At 37.6% G+C, this 19,921-nt stretch overlaps 1 protein-coding gene across 10 annotated transcripts in view; it reads right to left on the bottom strand.

Moving 5' to 3' along the window:
* The window catches only part of PRKCZ (protein kinase C zeta), a 158,770-nt gene that overhangs the window by 53,236 nt on the left and 85,613 nt on the right, over positions 1 to 19,921 (bottom strand). For 8 of the 10 annotated variants that reach the window (XR_012155570.1, XM_073316898.1, XM_073316904.1 and 5 more), the window contains 2 exons: positions 10,211 to 10,296; positions 308 to 439 (listed from right to left, as the gene is read on the bottom strand). Coding sequence is in view for 9 of the 10 variants with exons in the window: in XM_073316898.1 (XP_073172999.1) it covers positions 308 to 439; positions 10,211 to 10,296 (218 nt within the window). In the remaining variant the exon portion in view is untranslated. Of the gene's footprint in view, positions 1 to 307; positions 440 to 10,210; positions 10,297 to 13,732; positions 13,815 to 19,921 lie in introns of all 10 variants that reach the window. The other 2 variants (XM_073316902.1, XM_073316901.1) reach the window with 1 other exon arrangement.

Below are 19,921 nucleotides of genomic sequence, written 5' to 3'. Positions count from 1 at the left end.
TTCTTCATATATCTGAAATAAATACTTTTTTGTGAACTAAGAAGAACTTCAAATCCAAGTCTGTATTTTTTCACAGCACAAAGGTCTCCGTTCCTCACTTTGTTTTCATTGATCACAAAACACTCCCTCCCCTTCTCCATTTACTAAACTGATAGCTCACGAACCGTGTTCACGATACCAGCATGCGTTACAAACCTGGTGACCTGCCTACATGAACAACATTTTGTCAGTTAGGAAATACTCTTTGGAAATAACGCACATGGAGGTGGTGTAAAACACATTAGCTTTATACAGAATACAAACTTACCATATGCCTTTTGCAGGTCAGTGGAACAAGTATGTGACAGCGTTTATGGACCAGCAATTTGCAGTTGATACACTTGTAGCCTTGCCTTCCGAGACCCCATATCCTTTCACTGCACTGGCCACAATATGCTCTCTAAAAAGCAAGTAGTATAATTATCTTCAAGTTTTAGACCTCTAACAATTCTTCTTTATATATTCATAGCTACCGGCCAAAAAAAACTATTTCACAATGCTTCAAGAATTTACGTTCATCAGAAACATGTCTTTTATTGACATGACTCACCTGAGGGTACATCTTCAAAACTTTTCAAACACTGCTTCTGATTTTAGGCACTGTACCCAATACTTCAAAAACAAAGTTGACTGTGTCCATAAAAGTAGTACACCTATTGTGCATTGCTACACCAGCAATTTGCATGCAAAACTTGGGCTGTTAGTATTATTCTTTTATCGCCGTTAGTGTGCACGACATTTTAAAGGCATGTATTAAGACTAGGTTTCTGGGAAGAAGAGCTTAATACCTAAATTAGAAAACTTAATGTATTTTCTGTTTGTCAATTACATTGTGAAATAACAAAACATGAGCTAAATTAAGTGATTACGAGGTGAGGCATAAGAGCAAAGGCAGATGGCATTTGGTGGAAGATACTGAAAAATGTATTTCTAGGAGAGTTTGAGGTTGTAGAGCAAGATTGCTTGTCACACTTCAGGAAAAGAGTATCTTAAGTGTATGGAGCATCATAACAGAAGGCACAATAGTCCATAGGCACATTTAGTTTGAGGAGAGAATACTGCAAGTCTGTAGAACAAAATAAGTAAGGTTTAATTGACATTGACCAAGTCTCTTGGGGCATGGATTGTATTTCATATTTGTCCATAAGACATTATGCTTAGCTACGGCCCTGTATGAATAAGACGGTTTGTGGACAGCAGGTGCACAAGGCTGAGACAGCATTACCTTTCCAATAGCCAAATAAATTTTCACTTCCCCACAAATTGTTAAAAATTCACTCCTTGGACTGATGTGTGAAAAATTTCAGCCTATAGACAATTTCATGGTTAAGAAATAAGCCTGTGAAAACAGAGGTTAATGAATTCCTGGGATAGCACTGTATTAATATTCTCCCATATTTAATTCAGAGTTTTTGTTTTATCCAGATGCTGGAGTACAACTGTTCAACAAGCAGCACTGAGGCTCAACAAGTTACAATTAGCATTTTGATTCTTATTGCACTTCAGATAAGAAAGAAAAATTCCCAGAGCTGCTTCATCAAAAATCAAAGGGGATGATCAGAGAACTTCTATACATCAACTTGTTAGGCAAGAGTCCTCAAAGGAGTTTCTTAAGACCAAGGCAGGGGGGCTTTTTTGCACTGCTGAGCTGACATTTGATAAATTTCTACAGCATGTATATAGAGAAATTATAAAGAAGTGAACAAGATTCTAACTGGAGTACTGGACACAGGCTGTTCCTCTTATAAGTTTAATACGTCTCCACCGTCCACATAAACCAACACTAGAGATTTGTCAGTATTTTTCCTAATGCTTGGAAACAAACACAGTAGTTTAGCTGATACTGGAACACATCAGCATGGCTAAATTTTGCCATTTTACCCAGTAGAGAAAAAGGCATGTTTGCAATCGATATATTTACTTTAAATAGCATTCCATTACAAAATAAGCTGTTATATATATTTTCAAAGGGGCAAAGTGCCTAATGGAGGCAGGCTTTAAAATGTATGGTTTACGAGCACTGGGATTACACTTTCTCAGACTTCTTATGCTCCAAGCCAGGCCATTCAATGGAAACGCTTCCGATACAAGAACTGGGGAGGGTATATGGGCTATGACCATACGCACAGAACGGGAGTCAGGACTCCTAGGGTCTGATTGCAGCTTTTGCCATTGCATGACCTTAGAACAGGGGTTCTCAAACTGGGGGTCGTGACCCCTGAAGTTATTACATGGGTGGTCGCGAGCTGTCAGCCTCCACCCCAAACCCCACTTCATCTCCAGCATGTAGAATAGCGTTAAATATTTTTTAAACTATTTTTAATTTTTTTTTGGGGGGGGGGGAATGTGTGTGTGGGGGGGTCACACTCAGAGGCTTGCTACGTGAAAGGGGGCACCAGTACAGAAGTTTGAGAACCACTGCCTTAGAACCTGTGTGTCAGTGGAGCAATGGTGAGAGAGATATAGTGAGAAATAATGACAGGTTTCAGAGTTACAGCCGTGTTAATCTGTATTCGCAAAAAGAAAAGGAGTACTTGTGGCACCTTAGAGACTAACCAATTTATTTGAGCATAAGCTTTTGTGAGCTACAGCTCACTTCATTGGATGCATACTGTGGAAACTGCAGAAGACATTATATACACAGAGACCATGAAACAATATCTCCTCCCACCCCACTCTCCTGCTGGTAATAGCTTATCTAAAGTGATCACTCTCCTTACAATGTGTATGATAATCAAGGTGGGCCATTTCCAGCACAAATCCAGGTTCTCTCACCCTCTGCCCCCCCCCCCCCCCAAACTCTCTCCTGCTGGTAATAGCCCATCCAAAGTGACCACTCTCTTTACAATGTGTATGATAATTAAGGTGGGCCATTTCCAGCATAAATCCAAGTTTAACCAGAACAATGGGGGGGGTGGGGGGGGGGTTGGAAAAAACAAGCGGAAATAGGCTACCTTGCATAATGACTTAGCCACTCCCAGTCTCTATTTAAGCCTAAATTAATAGTATCCAATTTGCAAATGAATTCCAATTCAGCAGTTTCTCGCTGGAGTCTGGATTTGAAGTTTTTTTGTTGTAAGATAGCGACCTTCATGTCTGTGATTGCGTGACCAGAGAGATTGAAGTGTTCTCCGACTGGTTTATGAATGTTATAATTCTTGACATCTGATTTGTGTTTTTACGTAGAGACTCTCCAGTTTGACCAATGTACATGGCAGAGGGGCATTGCTGGCACATGATGGCATATATCACATTGGTAATCAAAAAGGCTGACAAAGGAGGTGCTGTTGTCATCATGAATAAGTCGGAACATGAACAAGAGGCTGCTTGGCAGCTCTCCAACACCACTTTCTACAAGCTATTACCCTCTGATCCCACTGAGAGTTACCAAAAGCAACTTCAGCATTCCTGAAAAAGCACAAGATCAAATCCGCACAGACACACCCCTGGAACCCCGACCTGGGATATTCTGTCTACTACCCAAGATCCATAAACCTGGAAATCCTGGGCGCCCCATCATCTCAGGCATTGGCACCCTGACAGCAGGATTGTCTGGCTATGTAGACTCCCTCCTCAGGCCCTACACTACCAGCACTCCCAGCTACCTTTGAGACACCACTGACTTCCTGAGGAAACTACAATCCATCGGTGATCTTCCTGAAAACACCATCCTGGCCACTATGGATGTAGAAGCCCTCTACACCAACATTCCACACAAAAATGGACTACAAGCCGTCAAGAACACTATCCCCGATAATGTCACGGCTAACCTGGTGGCTGAACTTTGTGACTTTGTCCTTACCCATAACTATTTTACATTTGGGGACAATGTATACTTTCAGATCAGCGGCACTGCTATGGGTACCTGCATGGCCCCACAGTATGCCAACATTTTTATGGCTGATTTAGAACGCTTCCTCAGCTCTCGTCCCTTAACGCCCCTACTTTACTTATGCTATATTGATGACATCATCATCTGGACCCATGGAAAAGAAGGACCTTTGATAGCGGAGCATGTGTTGAAATATAGGCTTCCAACAAGTATCTTGCGATGAAATATTTTCTAACGCAAGCAGTTTAAACAATAGACACCTTGTAGTATAACTAACATGTTTTCTAGACCTTTTATCATTTTTGTTGCTCTTCTCTGGACTTTCTCCAGTATGTCCACATCCTTTCTGAAATGTGGCACTCAGAACTGGACACAATACTCTAGTTGAGGCCTAATCAGTGTGGAGTAGAGCAGAAGAACTACTATTTGTCAGGCATGGTCTAGAGAATACTCTGTCCTGCCTTGACTGCAGGGGGCTGGACTAGAAGACTTCTTCAGGTTCCCCTTCCAGTCCTATGATTCTGTGGTGTTTTTCCTGTAAGCCACTGAGAAGGGACTTAGGATATAGTTTAATTAAATGCAAAAAAACCAAACCCTGAAACAAAACAAAAATTCTCCTCAAAACGCTTGAATGTTGAGCATTCCCAATTTGCAGCAATGTATCACATCTCTGGGACATAATATATGTACCATTAATGAGAAGGAGTTCATTAATGGCAATGTAGGTTTCATTTAGAGATCATCCTAACCTGGTTTCAAGTCTACAGATTTTATGCCAAGGGGACTATCTGCACCAAGGGTTAGCAGGACTGGGTCACTACCCTACAAGAGAAACATCTCTGAATTGTCTATTTATTGAAAAATAGGAGTTTATGCCTGTTTTCCTGCAATGATTAGAATGCCTCTCAGAAAAGGATACTCTAAATGTACCACCCGTATATTCACAGATAGAAGCTAAACCAAGAAGGTTTCAATTTTCATTTTGTTCTGTTGCTTTTTATTTTGCCTCTTGGCCCAATACCAATTGCCATTTGCTTCTGCAGTTTTTAACAAGAGTCACTATTTCCTGTCACAACTTGATGTATGTGTCAAATCAAGTTATTTTATATCCATATTGTTCCACTGTTTAATATGACTCATTAACATAAGATAAGATACCTGTATTGTGTTCCAATACCTGGCTCTCCAGATACTTAGAAACAGTCTCTTTCAATGGCAACCTATATTCATATTATTATGAGATATAGTGGTGTGATATGTTTTATTGCCAGAATTACAACCTTGGTCTCCATACAAATTAACTCGGGTACAGATCATTCTTTCCAATTTTGATCTCTCACCACCTTTACTTTCCTCCTTTAAAATTCATTTTTTTTTAAAATTTTCATGTATTAGAGTCTCCCACCACTGATTTTTTCTTGAAATGTTTCAGATTTAGAGGCCAAGATGTTGGAGAGATGTGAAATAGTAGAAGATTTTCAGTTCTGAAAAAAGGTCCTGTAATATTTTTCAGACATGTCCCAAAAACTGCCCACAGCCACAATAAATGTACAATAACTTGAAATAGCCATTCCATTTAAAAAAAATCCAGTTTCCACATTTCCTTTTGGCCTAAAATTTTTTATGGTTAGTCTCTGTCCAAAGGATTTTGAATAAAATCATTTAAACTGTCTGAGCTATGCAAGCATGACAAGTAATTAAACTACTTTTTTAAAAAAAACATGATTTAAACAGGTTTTTTCCCCCATCTTTACAATTTTTTTCAACATTACAATTAGCTCTATTTGAGGCCAGATAGCTTTGCCACATTTGAAAATACCCGATTAAGAAGTTGTAATTGACGCATGCATTTCATTTTCATAATTTCTAATTGATCATTTAATTATATATCAAATTAAGTTGTGCATAAATGTGCTATTATAAAACTGGAGGTGTACATTTAGTCTGTGCATACATTAGGAGATAGACAGCAGATAGAGACAGAGATAGAAATACATACAAGGTTTTCTGGGCCAAAATTTTGTACCATTCTTAGCCTCTATGGAAGCGCTAGTGTGCACAGGTTTCAAGGTTACCACTGGGTGTGTTTTAAGTCCTGGGCCATATGTGGCCTAGATCCTGTAAATACTTACACGCAGCTTATTATGCACGTGATCAGTCCCATCAGCTGCAATTGCAATACACATGCATGTAAAGTTCAGCAGATGCCTAAGTGTTACAGGATCTGAGTCTAATCCAGGTCAGAATACGTAAAGGACAGTAGCAGCTCATATTCGGACTATACTGGTAGCCATGATAAGAATTTTTAGGAAAAACAAAGGCCTAACACTTTCACACTGAGAACACATTTATTTTATATGTAGTAATTCATTTTATTGTAATATTTGTAGCTTGTTTTCCTTTCTTAAATTTCCCTCGCCAATTTTGCGCTCTCACACACACACACACGTTTAAACAAACATCTTCATAGCTCATTCTCTCAGTGATCTAAACTCACAATACTGAATTTGTGACAACTAACTATTCCTCTTGCAAAAAACCCCAAAAACCCATACAACAAATACAGGACTATGACAACTTCAGATTCAAACAGAAGGAGAAACTGGTTTGTGAGACAGAGCTTTTATTAAAAAACAATCAATAATAAAGAATAGAATTCAAGAGACTACTTCTTTCAGTTTCCTCTCTCAGGTCTGAGTGTGTTAAGATCTTGTTCAAAATGTAGATAAAGTTGACTGCCCATATTAACCAAATGTAGCATGGGCAAAGGATTAGAGCTGGCTAGATTGTAATAGATTCACTAACATTTGCACATTTTCCCTATCTGCTATATTTATTTTGAACTTCAAGTGTTGCTAGGTGGCACACAGACAAAAAACTGACAGGAATTTGAACCACATTGTTATTTGAAAAAGAAAAAACTCCGAGAACATCACAGTAATTGATCACAAGTATTTCTAATAAAGGGGAATTATAACGTCCTTACAGTCCACCTTACCATACCTACACACTAACATTGGTAGCAGTGCATGTCAGCAGGATAGTTTGGGTAATCAAAATACATAATCAAAAAGCTCATATTAAAAATGTCATCCACTGGTTGGGGGGAAACCCATTAAACGATGAATTAAAAAGGTGTCACTTAACACATGCACCGAAATATGATGAAAGGTATGAAATTACCTTTTTTAACCCCCAAGTGTACATCCATTACCACTTTAGCTAGGTTCCTTGTTATTTCTTATACACAAAAGTAACTGTCACATTAAGAAGCTGAATACTTCCCACTTGTGATTAATTGTAAGTTTTCTTTAATCAGCGCCATGTATGCAAACAGCATGCATTTTAGCCATTTTGCCCAACAAGCTGACTCTGAAACCAACCTAACTTAGATTCTCAAATGCCGATCATTTAATCATTCCAGTCTCAATTTTCTCCCTTATCCACAGCACCTTTTGACAGCTCAAGAATGTTCTCTACTCCCAACCTACAGGCTGGCGCCGGCAGCCACTGTAACAGTCCCAGACCCTTCCCATTACTCTTGGTCTTCCCATGATTCACTGTATTCTTGAAAGCTGCACATGCAGTCTTGCACTCCTCCCCCACTTCAGGCTTATACCAAACTCTGAAGGCTGTGATGTAACTGTTCCGAGCCCGAAGACAGTGAAAGTCTATCTTGTCTAGCAAACCTGTAAGCTGCAGTTTGGCTTTCAGATCCTCTTCTGTGGAATCAATCGCTTACAGGAACACAGTGCCCATCACAAAATGGTTAAGTCACTTTGAATCCTTACTAGTAGTAGTCGCAGAGTGAATGATCTTTCTTAAGCCCGTCTGCACTATCTAGAAGGATTTGTAGTTCTGCACCAGTGAAGAATGGGGCCTAAGATCACAAGCAACAAATATAGAGTATGGGAAAGGAATAGTTAACTTTTTCCCTTTTTAAAAATATTGACTATACCCGCTGCACCTTTCTATCTTTAACTGGCTAGTTTCTTGCAGACATAATGGAGAAGAGATCCAAGGTTTCCCAGCCATAAATCTAGGAAGGAAAGCCTCATAGTTCTCTCATCCAAAGCCCTGGGTTTCATAAGGGGCCAGAGGAGTCCACTTGCTTAGACTCCAAGTACCAATGGCAAAAAGAGAGCAGATCTACTGGACATTTTATGTAAATGTTGAAGAACAATTTGAATTCAGACCTTCTGGGCTTCTTCTGACACAACACAAATAATTTGACATGAATTTCTATTTATTTTGTCACAAACTAAAAATAATGGAGAGTCATACTGGGGTCAGGCTAAATAGCTTACAAAAGGCCTCCAATAATAAGACATTTAAAGAAAATGTCAGACTGCAAAAATGACAACTTAGTGACTGACATCCTTGAGCGAGGCACTGCAGATCAAGAAACAGGAACTGAGGGTTAGTTGTTAATTACATATACTTATAATCTTAGGAGCGGTCACTGTTGTGTGTGGGCACAAAGGCTTGTGAACATCTAAATTAATCTAATAACTCTTTTACTCCGTTCCTGTTCAAGTGCACTTGAGGTTCACAGTGAAAGAGAAAAGGTTATATAATTGAGGGCACTTTAAGACTGCAACTGAGCTGTATACAGTGTTATAAGCCCACTTAAATATATATATATATATATAGTACAGAATATATATTTTTTTAACATTATGCTAATAATCAAGGAGGTTAAAATTCAGGATTTACAAGTGCCCATTTCAAATTGCTATTTTTGAGAAGTATGTGTCAGAGTTATGAGTGTTCATAAGTAAATTAACAAGTACAATCTACAGTGCTGTTGAATATAACATTAACAGAGTTGTACACGCAAGCCCTTCCACCTCCTTTCACATGATATACCCTTCATTCGTGCAGTATTTTTAAAAGAAAAGAATTAAAATACAAAGACAAGAAATTAAGTGGACTACAGTGTTCGCCTTATTATAGGTGTATTATAAAGTGATTTTTTTAATGAATTCAGAAGTTTACAGAATTGACTATAAAAACTCATTCAGGGCTGAAGGTAGATATTTAATTTGCATATATATATATATATACACACACACACATATACACACACACAAATTTTTGTCATCTATGGTATACTGTTTGCTGCCTTTATTACTAGCTTCAGTTGTATTCTTATGGTGCTGTAGCTCTGAAATGCATTGATTCTCTACACTGAAGTTCAGTGTAAACCAGGCCCATTAGGGATTGTCAACAAAAATAAAATGACCGTGTTAATGTATATCTGTGCTTTTGAAACCTCACTAACTACAGGCCTAATTTTCATAAACATTTTACTAATTACTATAGATTTCTAATTAAAATGTATGTTGTCCAATGGCATATTTTTTGACCATGTAAGTATAATACACAAAAAAAAGGCAAAACACATTCCATAATGTGCATCAAAAACAATACTTTAGTCACTATACTTGTTTAGTATGCGGTGAAAAGGTGCATTATGTATATCTCATTTAAATTTTAATGGTCCACAGATGGAATACTTAACCTTAACGAGTCTTAGATCTCTGTAACACATGTCAAATGGCATTTTTTTTCTAGAGCATTAGAAACAAAAAACTCTATCCAAACAATAGCAAAGATTTGATTCCTTTTACTGCCATACAATATCATTGTTGGATCTAAAAATTAACCCACCTCTTTGCACTTAGGCTTTTATGAAATTCCAAGATGTGTACCTTATATGTGCTGCAAAATTCTGGCACAATGGGCTAGGTTAAGGAAGGAGGAGTCTCAGCCTTAAAGCTACGTTCTCTTGCTTTTATGGACTAAGTCAGATCCTTTACGTTGTTGTATCTTGGCATATATACTGACTTGCAGCTTAAATACATATACCAGAATTCCCCTCTCCTCCCCCACCAATTATATTATATACTAGTTCAGGTTCCAAGCATGTTTAGTCAGGATATTAAGAGATTAAATAAAAATCATTTATATAGACAATGAAAGGCAAGGAATATTGAGGACAATAACTGTGCTTATAGAAAATCAGAACCATAAGAGAGAGGGAAAGAATCTGATCTAAAATATCTTTTAAAAAAAAGCTTGTAAGAGCATTTAAAAGAAAACATTTCCATTAATTATGTACTACTGACCTCATCCCAGACTCTAAATAATTCAAAAACTTCTGACTTTTTCTGGTCGTTGTGCAGGGAATAATATTGCATACTGAATTCACATAAACAAGCATCTCACTTTTCCTTTTCTTTCCCCCACGTTCCAAATACAGGAAAAGCAAACACTGAAAAAACAATGACTGCAGAGCATTACCCAAAAAATGGCATTTTTAGCAACAGTACTCACTCTGTTAAAGCGTTTGGCTTGAAACAGATGCCCATTCACTCGGTAGAGCTTCCTCCATCTTCTTGCTCCACGTCGGTAGATTGATTCTAAGAAGGAAATTAAAAAGGTGTAAAGCAGCAGCATAGTAACATAGCAATACCAGATACACCACGTCACGCAAGTTGTGACTTAAAACATTCTTGCTTTTCTAAACACTAACGCACAGCTAAAATCCCTACTGACAAAAATCAGGATTTTTATTTATTTATTTAAGAAGCCTTAAATGACAGCTTCTGGAGGACGTGCTTTCGCCACTGCCTCTCCCTTTTATCTATCCCTCTCTCTTTTTCTCACATGATTATAATCTTGTTACAGTTCCTTGGCTGCTTGCTGTTTCAAGCTCAGGTGAGATGGATAGATACAGTTAAAGAAACAGTGTTTCTCTATAAACCTCATGCTACTTATTTAACAGTCACCTTAATGGGTAAACATGTAAAGAATGTGTTAGCTGATGATAATGGCATATATTACACAGTATTAAAACATTAATAAAGCTTGTGTGTCCTGTTTTTCAATCTGATTTCCTCTCTCCTGCTTCACAGCATCCTCATGCAAAAGGGCTAACACTTTCCACTAGGAGTCTAATATGCTGGTTGTAAGAGCAATCTCCTAACCAAACCAGCCTGACAATTGGTAACAACTAGGGTTCAGCAAATAATTGATTTTTTTCCCAATTTGGTGATGATGAAACAAAAAATAAATACATCCAGAAACAGTTTAGATTCATTTCAAACCAAAACTAACCCTCACGGAAACAAAAAATTAAAAAAAAATGTTTGAGTTTATTTGAAACGAAAAGTCAATTTGAAAGAAATGTTGAAATGGTTTGTTTAGAAAAATCTGAAACAAACCATTTTGACTTTTTCAAGAAAAATCAACTAATTTTTTATTTGGCTGAAACTATTTGCTGAGTTCCTCCTGAATTCATGAACAGTTTTGGTCACCGCCAAACTGTATTCTGTTAAGTGAAACAATTTTGCTTAGCCCTAGCGGTGAATAGCACCAGATTCTGATTCCCTAACCTGCTATCCAGCTATCCTCAGAAGATTTCTGTGTGGCTAGATCCCTAACTCAAGTATCTTTAAACCCTGTAAACTTGAGTTACTTACCAACTGATCTACTATAATGTTCTTTGGCACATTATCCAGGGATATTATTTTTAAAAAAGTAATGAATAAAGGTAGTTTAGAAGATTTTTAAAAATAAGACCGTGAAACTCAAGCAAATTATTTTAATTAACAAAGGAAAACATTTTATTGCTTCTAAAAGTAAAGTCAGAACAAAAATCCAGATTATATTTAAAGAAATGGATTTATAAAATTTGTTTTCTTATGATATAGTACTGAACTCTGAAGTGGGAAGACAGTCAATGTTTAATTCTTGGCAAATTAATTCAAAATGATGTTCAGGTCATCATCTTTAAACTTTTTGGCTTTCGAGAAGTCAGAAATAAATCCTAAATGTAAACACATTTATGAAGCTTATATTATTAGAAGCTTGACTCACTTTAACAATAGTCAGTTGTATATTTGCCATTGTTATGACTAAAAATAGATGAAATAAAATGATCTTCCAACAAAAGAAAAATGTATTTAAGTCTGCATTAGCGAAAACTACTTCTGATCTTTTCTCCTGTGTGTAATGAGTGCACATTGGTACTACGTCCAGTTTTTAGATTTCTCATAGTTTGTCCTACAAAACTAAGGCAAGTTTTTCTAAAAAGGGGACAATGGATTATTGAGAAGGTTTCTGACCACGCTGGAAATTTCAGCTCCAAATCTGAAAATACGTGCACACACGTATAAATTTACCATGCAAGTAGTCCCATTATAAATTTAAGGATCAGGACCTTAAAAGAGCACAGTACCTTTAAAATTTATTTAAAAAAAAAATTAATTGCTCGAAAGAAAAAAAACTCTCAAAGAAGCTACAAGTCTCTGTATATAAGAGAGGCATCAAATCCAGAGCTGCTAGTCTAGATAGAGCCTAGATGATGGGATTATGTACCCATATGGCTATTCATGATCTACAAAAATCTAAAGCTTTGATTAAAAAGTAGTTTCTATTTTCATTATTGCAAGGGAAATATTCCATATACGAATTTAATGTAACCAGTGCAAGGCTATGTGCCTGAAACTATGGCTCAGAGGTATGAACTTCACGGCCTACTATTAATTCCAATGGTAGCTTTAAAGGCCTAATTGCACTTTAAAAGATAATCTTTAACTATTTCACTGCGCACTTAACTTTCAAATAGGGGAAAGGATTGGACATGAAGTGCACTAGTGGAAATGGGAGTTGGTTCAGAGAAGAGGGAAGAAAAAAAAATACCGAGGAAGAGGAGATGAAGAAGGAAAAAAAGAAATAAAGGCAAAAATAGCATTGGTCCTTAAGATGAGCATGTTTTCCTGTTGTGCGATGCTGAAAGCAACAAATAAAATACTGAACAAAAAAAAATACGTCACTGGAAATTTAAAGGTTATATTCTACTCTTGATCTTTGGGCAAACTTTCCTGTGACAGTGGGAGATCAATTGTGGATTGCTGGGTGGGATGGTCTGCTTCCTAAAGAGTTTCAATCTTTTAGCTAACAGAACGCGCTCTCGGAAACTGCCCTATCCCAGACATCCAGAAGCAACTGTGGATTAACAGGCTGTGAATTTGGGTAATAAATAGCAATATTCACTTTCACCAGTTCCTCAGCTTGATTCCTCTATCTCATCATAATAACCATAGTTTTATCTTGGTTGAGTCTGAGCCAGATCATTCTAATCCAAGCAGACACTGGACAAGACAGTTGACTGCACTGGGTACATGTGACAAAGATGAAAAACGGAGCACCATGTGTATATGGAAAACTCTACAACCCAAGCAACCTTATGATCTCTGACATTGGCCTCACATACAAATTCATCAGCACAGAATCCTGCAGTAACCTGCAGTGAGACTGTCCTCAGGATAGCAGGTCAATTTCACTACGCTATCCCTGTGAGACCTCTCAGCAAGCAAAGAACAGTGACTTAAAAAATGACTCCATCCTCAACACAGACAGCAGCCATGTCACCATTGACCACAAAATATTGCTATCAACGGCAGCTGGCAGAGCTAATAAAACTAGTACGGACATAGGATTCTTGGTCATCACCAGAAGCTGGAGATAGTTAAGCAATGAAAACAGTGCAGTCTCCATACCACATGCAGGACAAAAACTGGATTGACCCGGGCAACAAAATCCGAAGAATTTAGCATTGCGAGAGTGGCTTCACCTATTTATTTCCAATCTTTGCCAAAAGGGGGAGATTACACTCTAAAAATAACTAGCTAAACTATCAATGTCAAAAACATTTCTTAGAGCAAGTGCCTAAGTAATTCTTCCTTATGCATGGATTGCACCATGGGATGCACTGACCATCAGCTAGAATGTTTCTTCTTAGACCATCACAGGGCCTAATAACATCAGCCACACTATCAGAGGCTCGTTCACCTGCACATCCACCAATGTGATCTATGCCATCATGTGCCAGCAATGCCCCTCTGCCATGTACATTGGTCAAACTGGACAGTCTCTACGTAAAAGAATAAATGGACACAAATCAGATGTCAAGAATTATAACATTCATAAACCAGTCGGAGAACACTTCAATCTCTCTGGTCACGCAATCACAGACATGAAGGTCGCTATCTTAAAACAAAAAAACTTCAAATCCAGACTCCAGCGAGAAACTGCTGAATTGGAATTCATTTGCAAATTGGATACTATTAATTTAGGCTTAAATAGAGACTGGGAGTGGCTAAGTCATTATGCAAGGTAGCCTGTTTCCTCTTGTTTTTTCCTACCCCCCCCCCCAGATGTTCTGGTTTAACTTGGATTTAAACCTGGAGAATGGTCAGTTTAGATGAGCTATTACCAGCAGGAGAGTGAGTTTGTGTGTGTATGGGGGTGGGGGGGATGTGAGAAAACCTTGATCTATGCAGGAAATAGCCCGACTTGATTATGTAAAGAGTTGTCACTTTGGATGGGCTAGCACCAGCAGGAGAGTGAATTTGTGTGGGGGGGTGGAGGGTGAGAAAACCTGGATTTGTGCTGGAAATGGCCCACCTGTTGATCACTTTAGATAAGCTATTACCAGCAGGACAGTGGGGTGGGAGGAGGTATTGTTTCATGATTTCTGTGTGTATATAAAGTCTGCTGCAGTTTCCACGGTAAACATCTGATGAAGTGAGCTGTAGCTCACGAAAGCTCATGCTCAAATAAATTGGTTAGTCTCTAAGGTGCCACAAGTACTCCTTTTCTTAATGTTTCTTTTGTAATCCGTCACTAAGAATATGGTCTGTATGGAGTCAGAAAATGGGGAATAGTATAACACAGAATTGACACACACTGCAGATTCTGCCTATCAAAAACAATGGCTGCAACATCTTCGAGAATACTTAGTAAACATTAACTCAAAATGAAAATGGCTGGCTCACATTTTTAGTATTCTTTTATCCACTTTTTTCAATGGTCACATTTCAGAACTACCTGTCATAGCTTTCAAGGACTGTAGAGTGGGAAGATAAGAACTGGAATGGGTGCTCTTGCTTCATTTCCTTCCTGACACCATGTAGCTGAAGACAGAGATGGGAAGCCAAAGCCTCCGACAGCACAATGGGGTGGCAGAAATTTGTAGAGGAGCAGCACTCACAGACTTTACAGTGGTAAAGAATGTTCTGTAATTTTTACCTCTAGAGAAACAACTGTAATGCAAAGTTCCAATTATCTAAATCCTCCTTTTGGTTTACGATTTTAAAAAAGGGAGAGACAGCGTAGCATCCTAGCACAGCCACATTACATTCTCTTTATTGTTTGACTACTGCTCCAGATGGATCAAAAAATGTAACAAAACCATGGAATGAAGAGATAGGAGTGAGCTAAGTAGTATGAAGAGTAGGAGGAAACTGCTGACTTTGAAAATAATGCAATGAGCCCTCAGCTACACTAGCCTTAACAGGTTTTTTTCCTTAGTCCATCAATGAGTTCAATGGTTGGCAAATCCTTTAATAAACTTTTTTCATTTTATCATATTTCACAAAAAATCCTATGTTTAAAGAAACCAGTACCTATTTTGCTACTCAATACAAAATGAAGTTTACCTGACTAAATACTCCCTACCTTCCCGTCTCCTTCCCAATACAAACTAATTTTCACTTGAAAAAGAAACTTATTGCTGTTGGTATTTCTTGTCACTTTTTGTGTACCAATACCACTGCATGCCTCAGTACCAACTGGATAGAGACACTTGTGCTTAGGACTCAAGATAGAGTTACCAACTAGTCCTGGCACATAAAGTTGCCAATAAGCAGCCACAAGGTCTGAAAGCCTCCAACAAAGGAGAATTAGGAAATGTACTTGCTGCATTCTAGGATAATGATGTAAGAATAAGGAATGCCAGTAAGTGACTGGTCTTTATTTTCTGGTTCCATTCAAATGACATTGGTCAGGGTCACAAAAGCTTATATTCCCATCATAAGGTAGAGGTTAGCAACTACTGACTCTGATGGCTGTTGGACGTAATAAAAAAACTCCATAGTACATATCAAAATAACCCTCACAAAACTAATCCAGCTAATTAATCTCTCACTCACACACACATGATGTATCGCATGGAAGTCAGTAGACCTGAATCCCTTAGAGGGACGAGAGGATTATTCTGCCTCTTAAAGGATATCTTTCAAAAATGACTATTCTTGAACTTCAAAGGTCTCTCCTGAAAACAATTTCTTCTCTGGCTCCTCCCATTTAGCTGCTAAGATAAATAAGCCTCACTCTCCCCCAAAAGACCTAATTAACAAAAGGAGTCTGAGATCTGAGTCAGTCTCAATGTAATTTAGCCCTGATACTTGTTCCTGTTCATTGTCAGGCTCTTTAGCACATTATAATACAGTATGCATTCTCATGTTGCCGTTCCATTTTTGCCCCAGATCAGCAATTACTTTCCCCACATTCAGATCCTCAAAGATTCAGGATATGTTGTTGGATGCTTGACTCAGGTAGAATCCTGAATGAAAATCAAACACATATCTACCAGGAGTAGACTTTTGAATTTTCGTCCCATGTAAGACTTGCCAAAATCATTGGTTTTCATCCAAAACTGAAAATTATTTTGCATTTTGAAATCTATACTTTATCTCCTCAACTGTTGTTCTCAGAGTAGCATTTAATAGCTTTATCCAAATCTTTTGGATGTACACAAATCCTTTACTTGTTTGTTTGTATTACAATGGCCATCCTGTAAACTCAGGCAGTTGGTGTCTGAATTTCTTCTGTAACTTCTAAATAAACCATCAGGTCAAATTCAACTTGAATTTCATTGACAGTGGGACTTTACTTCGTGCATGCATTGTGGCAACACACCGGAACGTATCAATGTAACATATTATAGCCTAATGAACCCGAGACCATAAAAAGCCTGATCAAATTCTTTAAGGTGGTCTTTTGTATTCTGTTTAGTAGGCGAGTTGACCATTTATGTTTGCAAACTGTTTATCAACCCAAGGCTACATAGGACTTTCTGTTGTACTATTTTAAACTGAGCGCTCTCTCAGTCAAACATGCCACTGTGGCTTTCCTACAGGGCTCATTTTGTGCCCACTACATGAAACAAAAGCTTTTTTAACATTGGACAGTTAATCATTTTGTTTATGCTTCCCCGTGATCACACTACATTCAGCGCCATATCTGTTTGTTAAACCTTGCTTCACAAATTTATTAAAGGAGATCCAACAAAGAAATCGGCTTCTGCAACGTAAGAGCTTTGCCCTCTGGCTGCACGTCCATCAAAGTCTTTCCTATTTTATTTATTATTTAAATTTTATATATAAAAATCACTCTGGGCTTAGAGCAACACGTTCGCAAAATGGTTGCTTTTACTGAACGCATGACACCAGAACCCTTGTATTGGGTACCTTTGTATCATGTTATAATTAATTCCACATTTACGATAAACAAATCAAAAATGGTCTCTTGGTTTATCTTTGCATTCTGTTCTTTATACTCTGATATGATTTTTTTATTGGATGCACTTCAGTTCTTTCACTGTTTCCTCACACTTACATTTTGGAAACAATTTTGCACTAGTCCTGCAAAGATCCACGGTTCTTTGCAAAGTCAAGTACATGGTTGTTTTAACCTGAATACCAGGTACATCACAAATAAGTGTGCGTCAGTGTATAGGTTAACTTTTCAAATTCACATGCTTTGTTACATATGTCTATAATCTAATAGTCAGAAGCTCTCCATGGCAGCTGATATCTTTTACATAAAATGTACTTTTCCCCCAGTGACATTATCAATGGGATAAAAATAAATCTTTAACGTTTTAATTATCTACCAGTTCTCCTTCTTTATGCTCCTCTTGGAAGATATTACACAACTCCAGTGCTGTTGGGTCTTCTGCATGTACCAGTATGGAGGATTTTACCATCTCCAATTCCTCTTTGGAAAGAAACAATCTTGTGTGAGCTATGTATAGAGAGGGCAGCCACTAGGTATATGCTTGGGCACAGACTCTTGCAACAGTAAACCAGACTTATTTATATAGTACCCAAAAGTGTGTAAGACAACAGGTCCCTGCCAGAAAGACTTTACAATCTCAGACAAAATCTGGATCAAGGATGGGGTGAGGAGGGAATCGAACATCATGGCAAAATAACCAAGCTGATGTGTGCTATGTGACATTTTGGGTCTGTATTTTATGGCACCACGTTTTCTAGGCACCAACAGCAAAAAAAAATAAAATACTAACCATGAGCTTTTAGGTAAAATGCCAAGGTAATACCACCTAAACCATTTCTGACAGTCAATTGTTTATTTTTGAGTATTGAATGTAGACTGACCTATGTAGTCAGTATTAGAAGTGGCCAGGACACCTGTCCAATTCCCTACAAGAAAAGAGTTAGTAAATAATTTACATTAAACAAATCAAGTCATTCTGAATGTTGAAAAACATGTGAAGTATGTCTTCTCAAAACATGGAAAGCAAGGAAAAATGCTTGGGCCTATGAATATACTAGTATATTAAAAGAGCAGGAAATTTAAGTGGAATGTGACTAATGACATGTTCTGAAAAAGCCGAACTGTATATAACCACCCTACTGATTATCCAGATAATCTTTGGTGGAAACCTTGCATCCTTGTTGTACCACCCTAATAGAAACCAACCCTTAAAGCCATTAATATGATTAGAGTCTGCTAATACAATAGCTTAATCTGTAGCTCTTAAAAAGACTGTCCTTGGGCACCGATCTTTTTTTGGTGGGGGGGCGTGTATCTGATGCTGCTTTTGTTTTTGAAAGATGTACAGTTTGATTGCAGGCAATTAAATTTTTTTTAGACAAGTATTCTCATTCTCAGTTTCAGGTTGAAACTACAGCATCTGTGAATGTATTAATTCTGATAGCATTCATCTTTATTTTCAAAGAGAAAATCTATTGAATAAACATGTAATAAATAAAAGCTACACATTTAAACGCTCATTAGAGTTCCCACTCAGTTCAGAGCTTGGTATCAGTTCCAATGATTCAGAACCTCAACAAAAATGATGAAAAACCACGGGGCAAGTTGAATTTTAAACACTGCAATATATTTTAACCAGCTGACTGGAGTGTTCATCTGTGTGTTTGAGCCATAGATTAGCATCAGTACAGTATTGTTGTATGTTGTACATATCTTGAATAGGTGATATTAATGAATGAAAAGAACATGTCCTGGGTGTCAGATTTTATTATTGCAAGTAATATTCTTTCATTATAAATGTTTACACTTCTATACAATTTTTCAGTCTAGAAAAGATAAATCACTTGCAGCAGTACTGGTAAGTAAGTATCAAACAGAAAACCAGAGAGAGGGTTAGCAGCTCAAGCAAACATATTTAGGATCAAGTTGGGCTCAATAGTGGAGATAATAGATGCCTTTGAACTAGATGGGGATCATTAAGTATTTAAAACTTGTGGCCAGATGCTTAGCTTCAGTAACTTGGTATGGTTCCATTACTTTTAATTGATTTAGACAAGTTTTCTTGATTTTAAGGGAAAGGGTTGTTGACAGAAAAAAAATCAGGTAGGTTTCCTTTTGTTTTCTTAATAACCAAATCCATACGATGGTGAAGATTCTGAGTGAGATCCCAGGCATATAACCTTAACAAGAAATTTAGCATATTTGGGTGTGGGGGACAGACACGCAGAAAGTAAACCAGTGTCTTGTAGAAGAGTAGCCAATGTAACAGCTGTTTTCTGGGTTTCTGAAAATGATGCTGCTCTGTGAATTATATTAATAAATTCAGATAAGCTGCACTTTGTCTCTGTCAAATTAGCCTTAAGATTCTCCATGTCTGTCTATAAATTAGACTAAGAACATAGTATCCAATGTCTATGCCAGACATAGATCTTTGAAGTTTTAAATTATTTTATCTAACAGTTCTTGTTCCTCTTTATGCTTGTCCTGGAACATATTACCCATCTCCAGTGCTATTAGGTCTTATGCTTGTACCAGAATGGAGGATTTTACTCTCTTCAACTCCTTTTTGGAAAGAAGAAATCCTGTCTGAGCAACGTACAGACAGGGCCTCCTTTCTCTCTTCAAACAAAGAAATAATGCAATTCTGTAGCCCAGGGTTTTTTGACCATTCAAAAATTG

Source organism: Lepidochelys kempii, chromosome 18, assembly GCF_965140265.1.
Source record: "Lepidochelys kempii isolate rLepKem1 chromosome 18, rLepKem1.hap2, whole genome shotgun sequence".
In the NCBI taxonomy this organism is placed as follows: Eukaryota; Metazoa; Chordata; order Testudines; family Cheloniidae; genus Lepidochelys; species Lepidochelys kempii.
The sequence above is the reverse complement of the archived record's forward strand: the minus strand, read 5'-3'. Positions and strand labels throughout refer to the sequence as shown.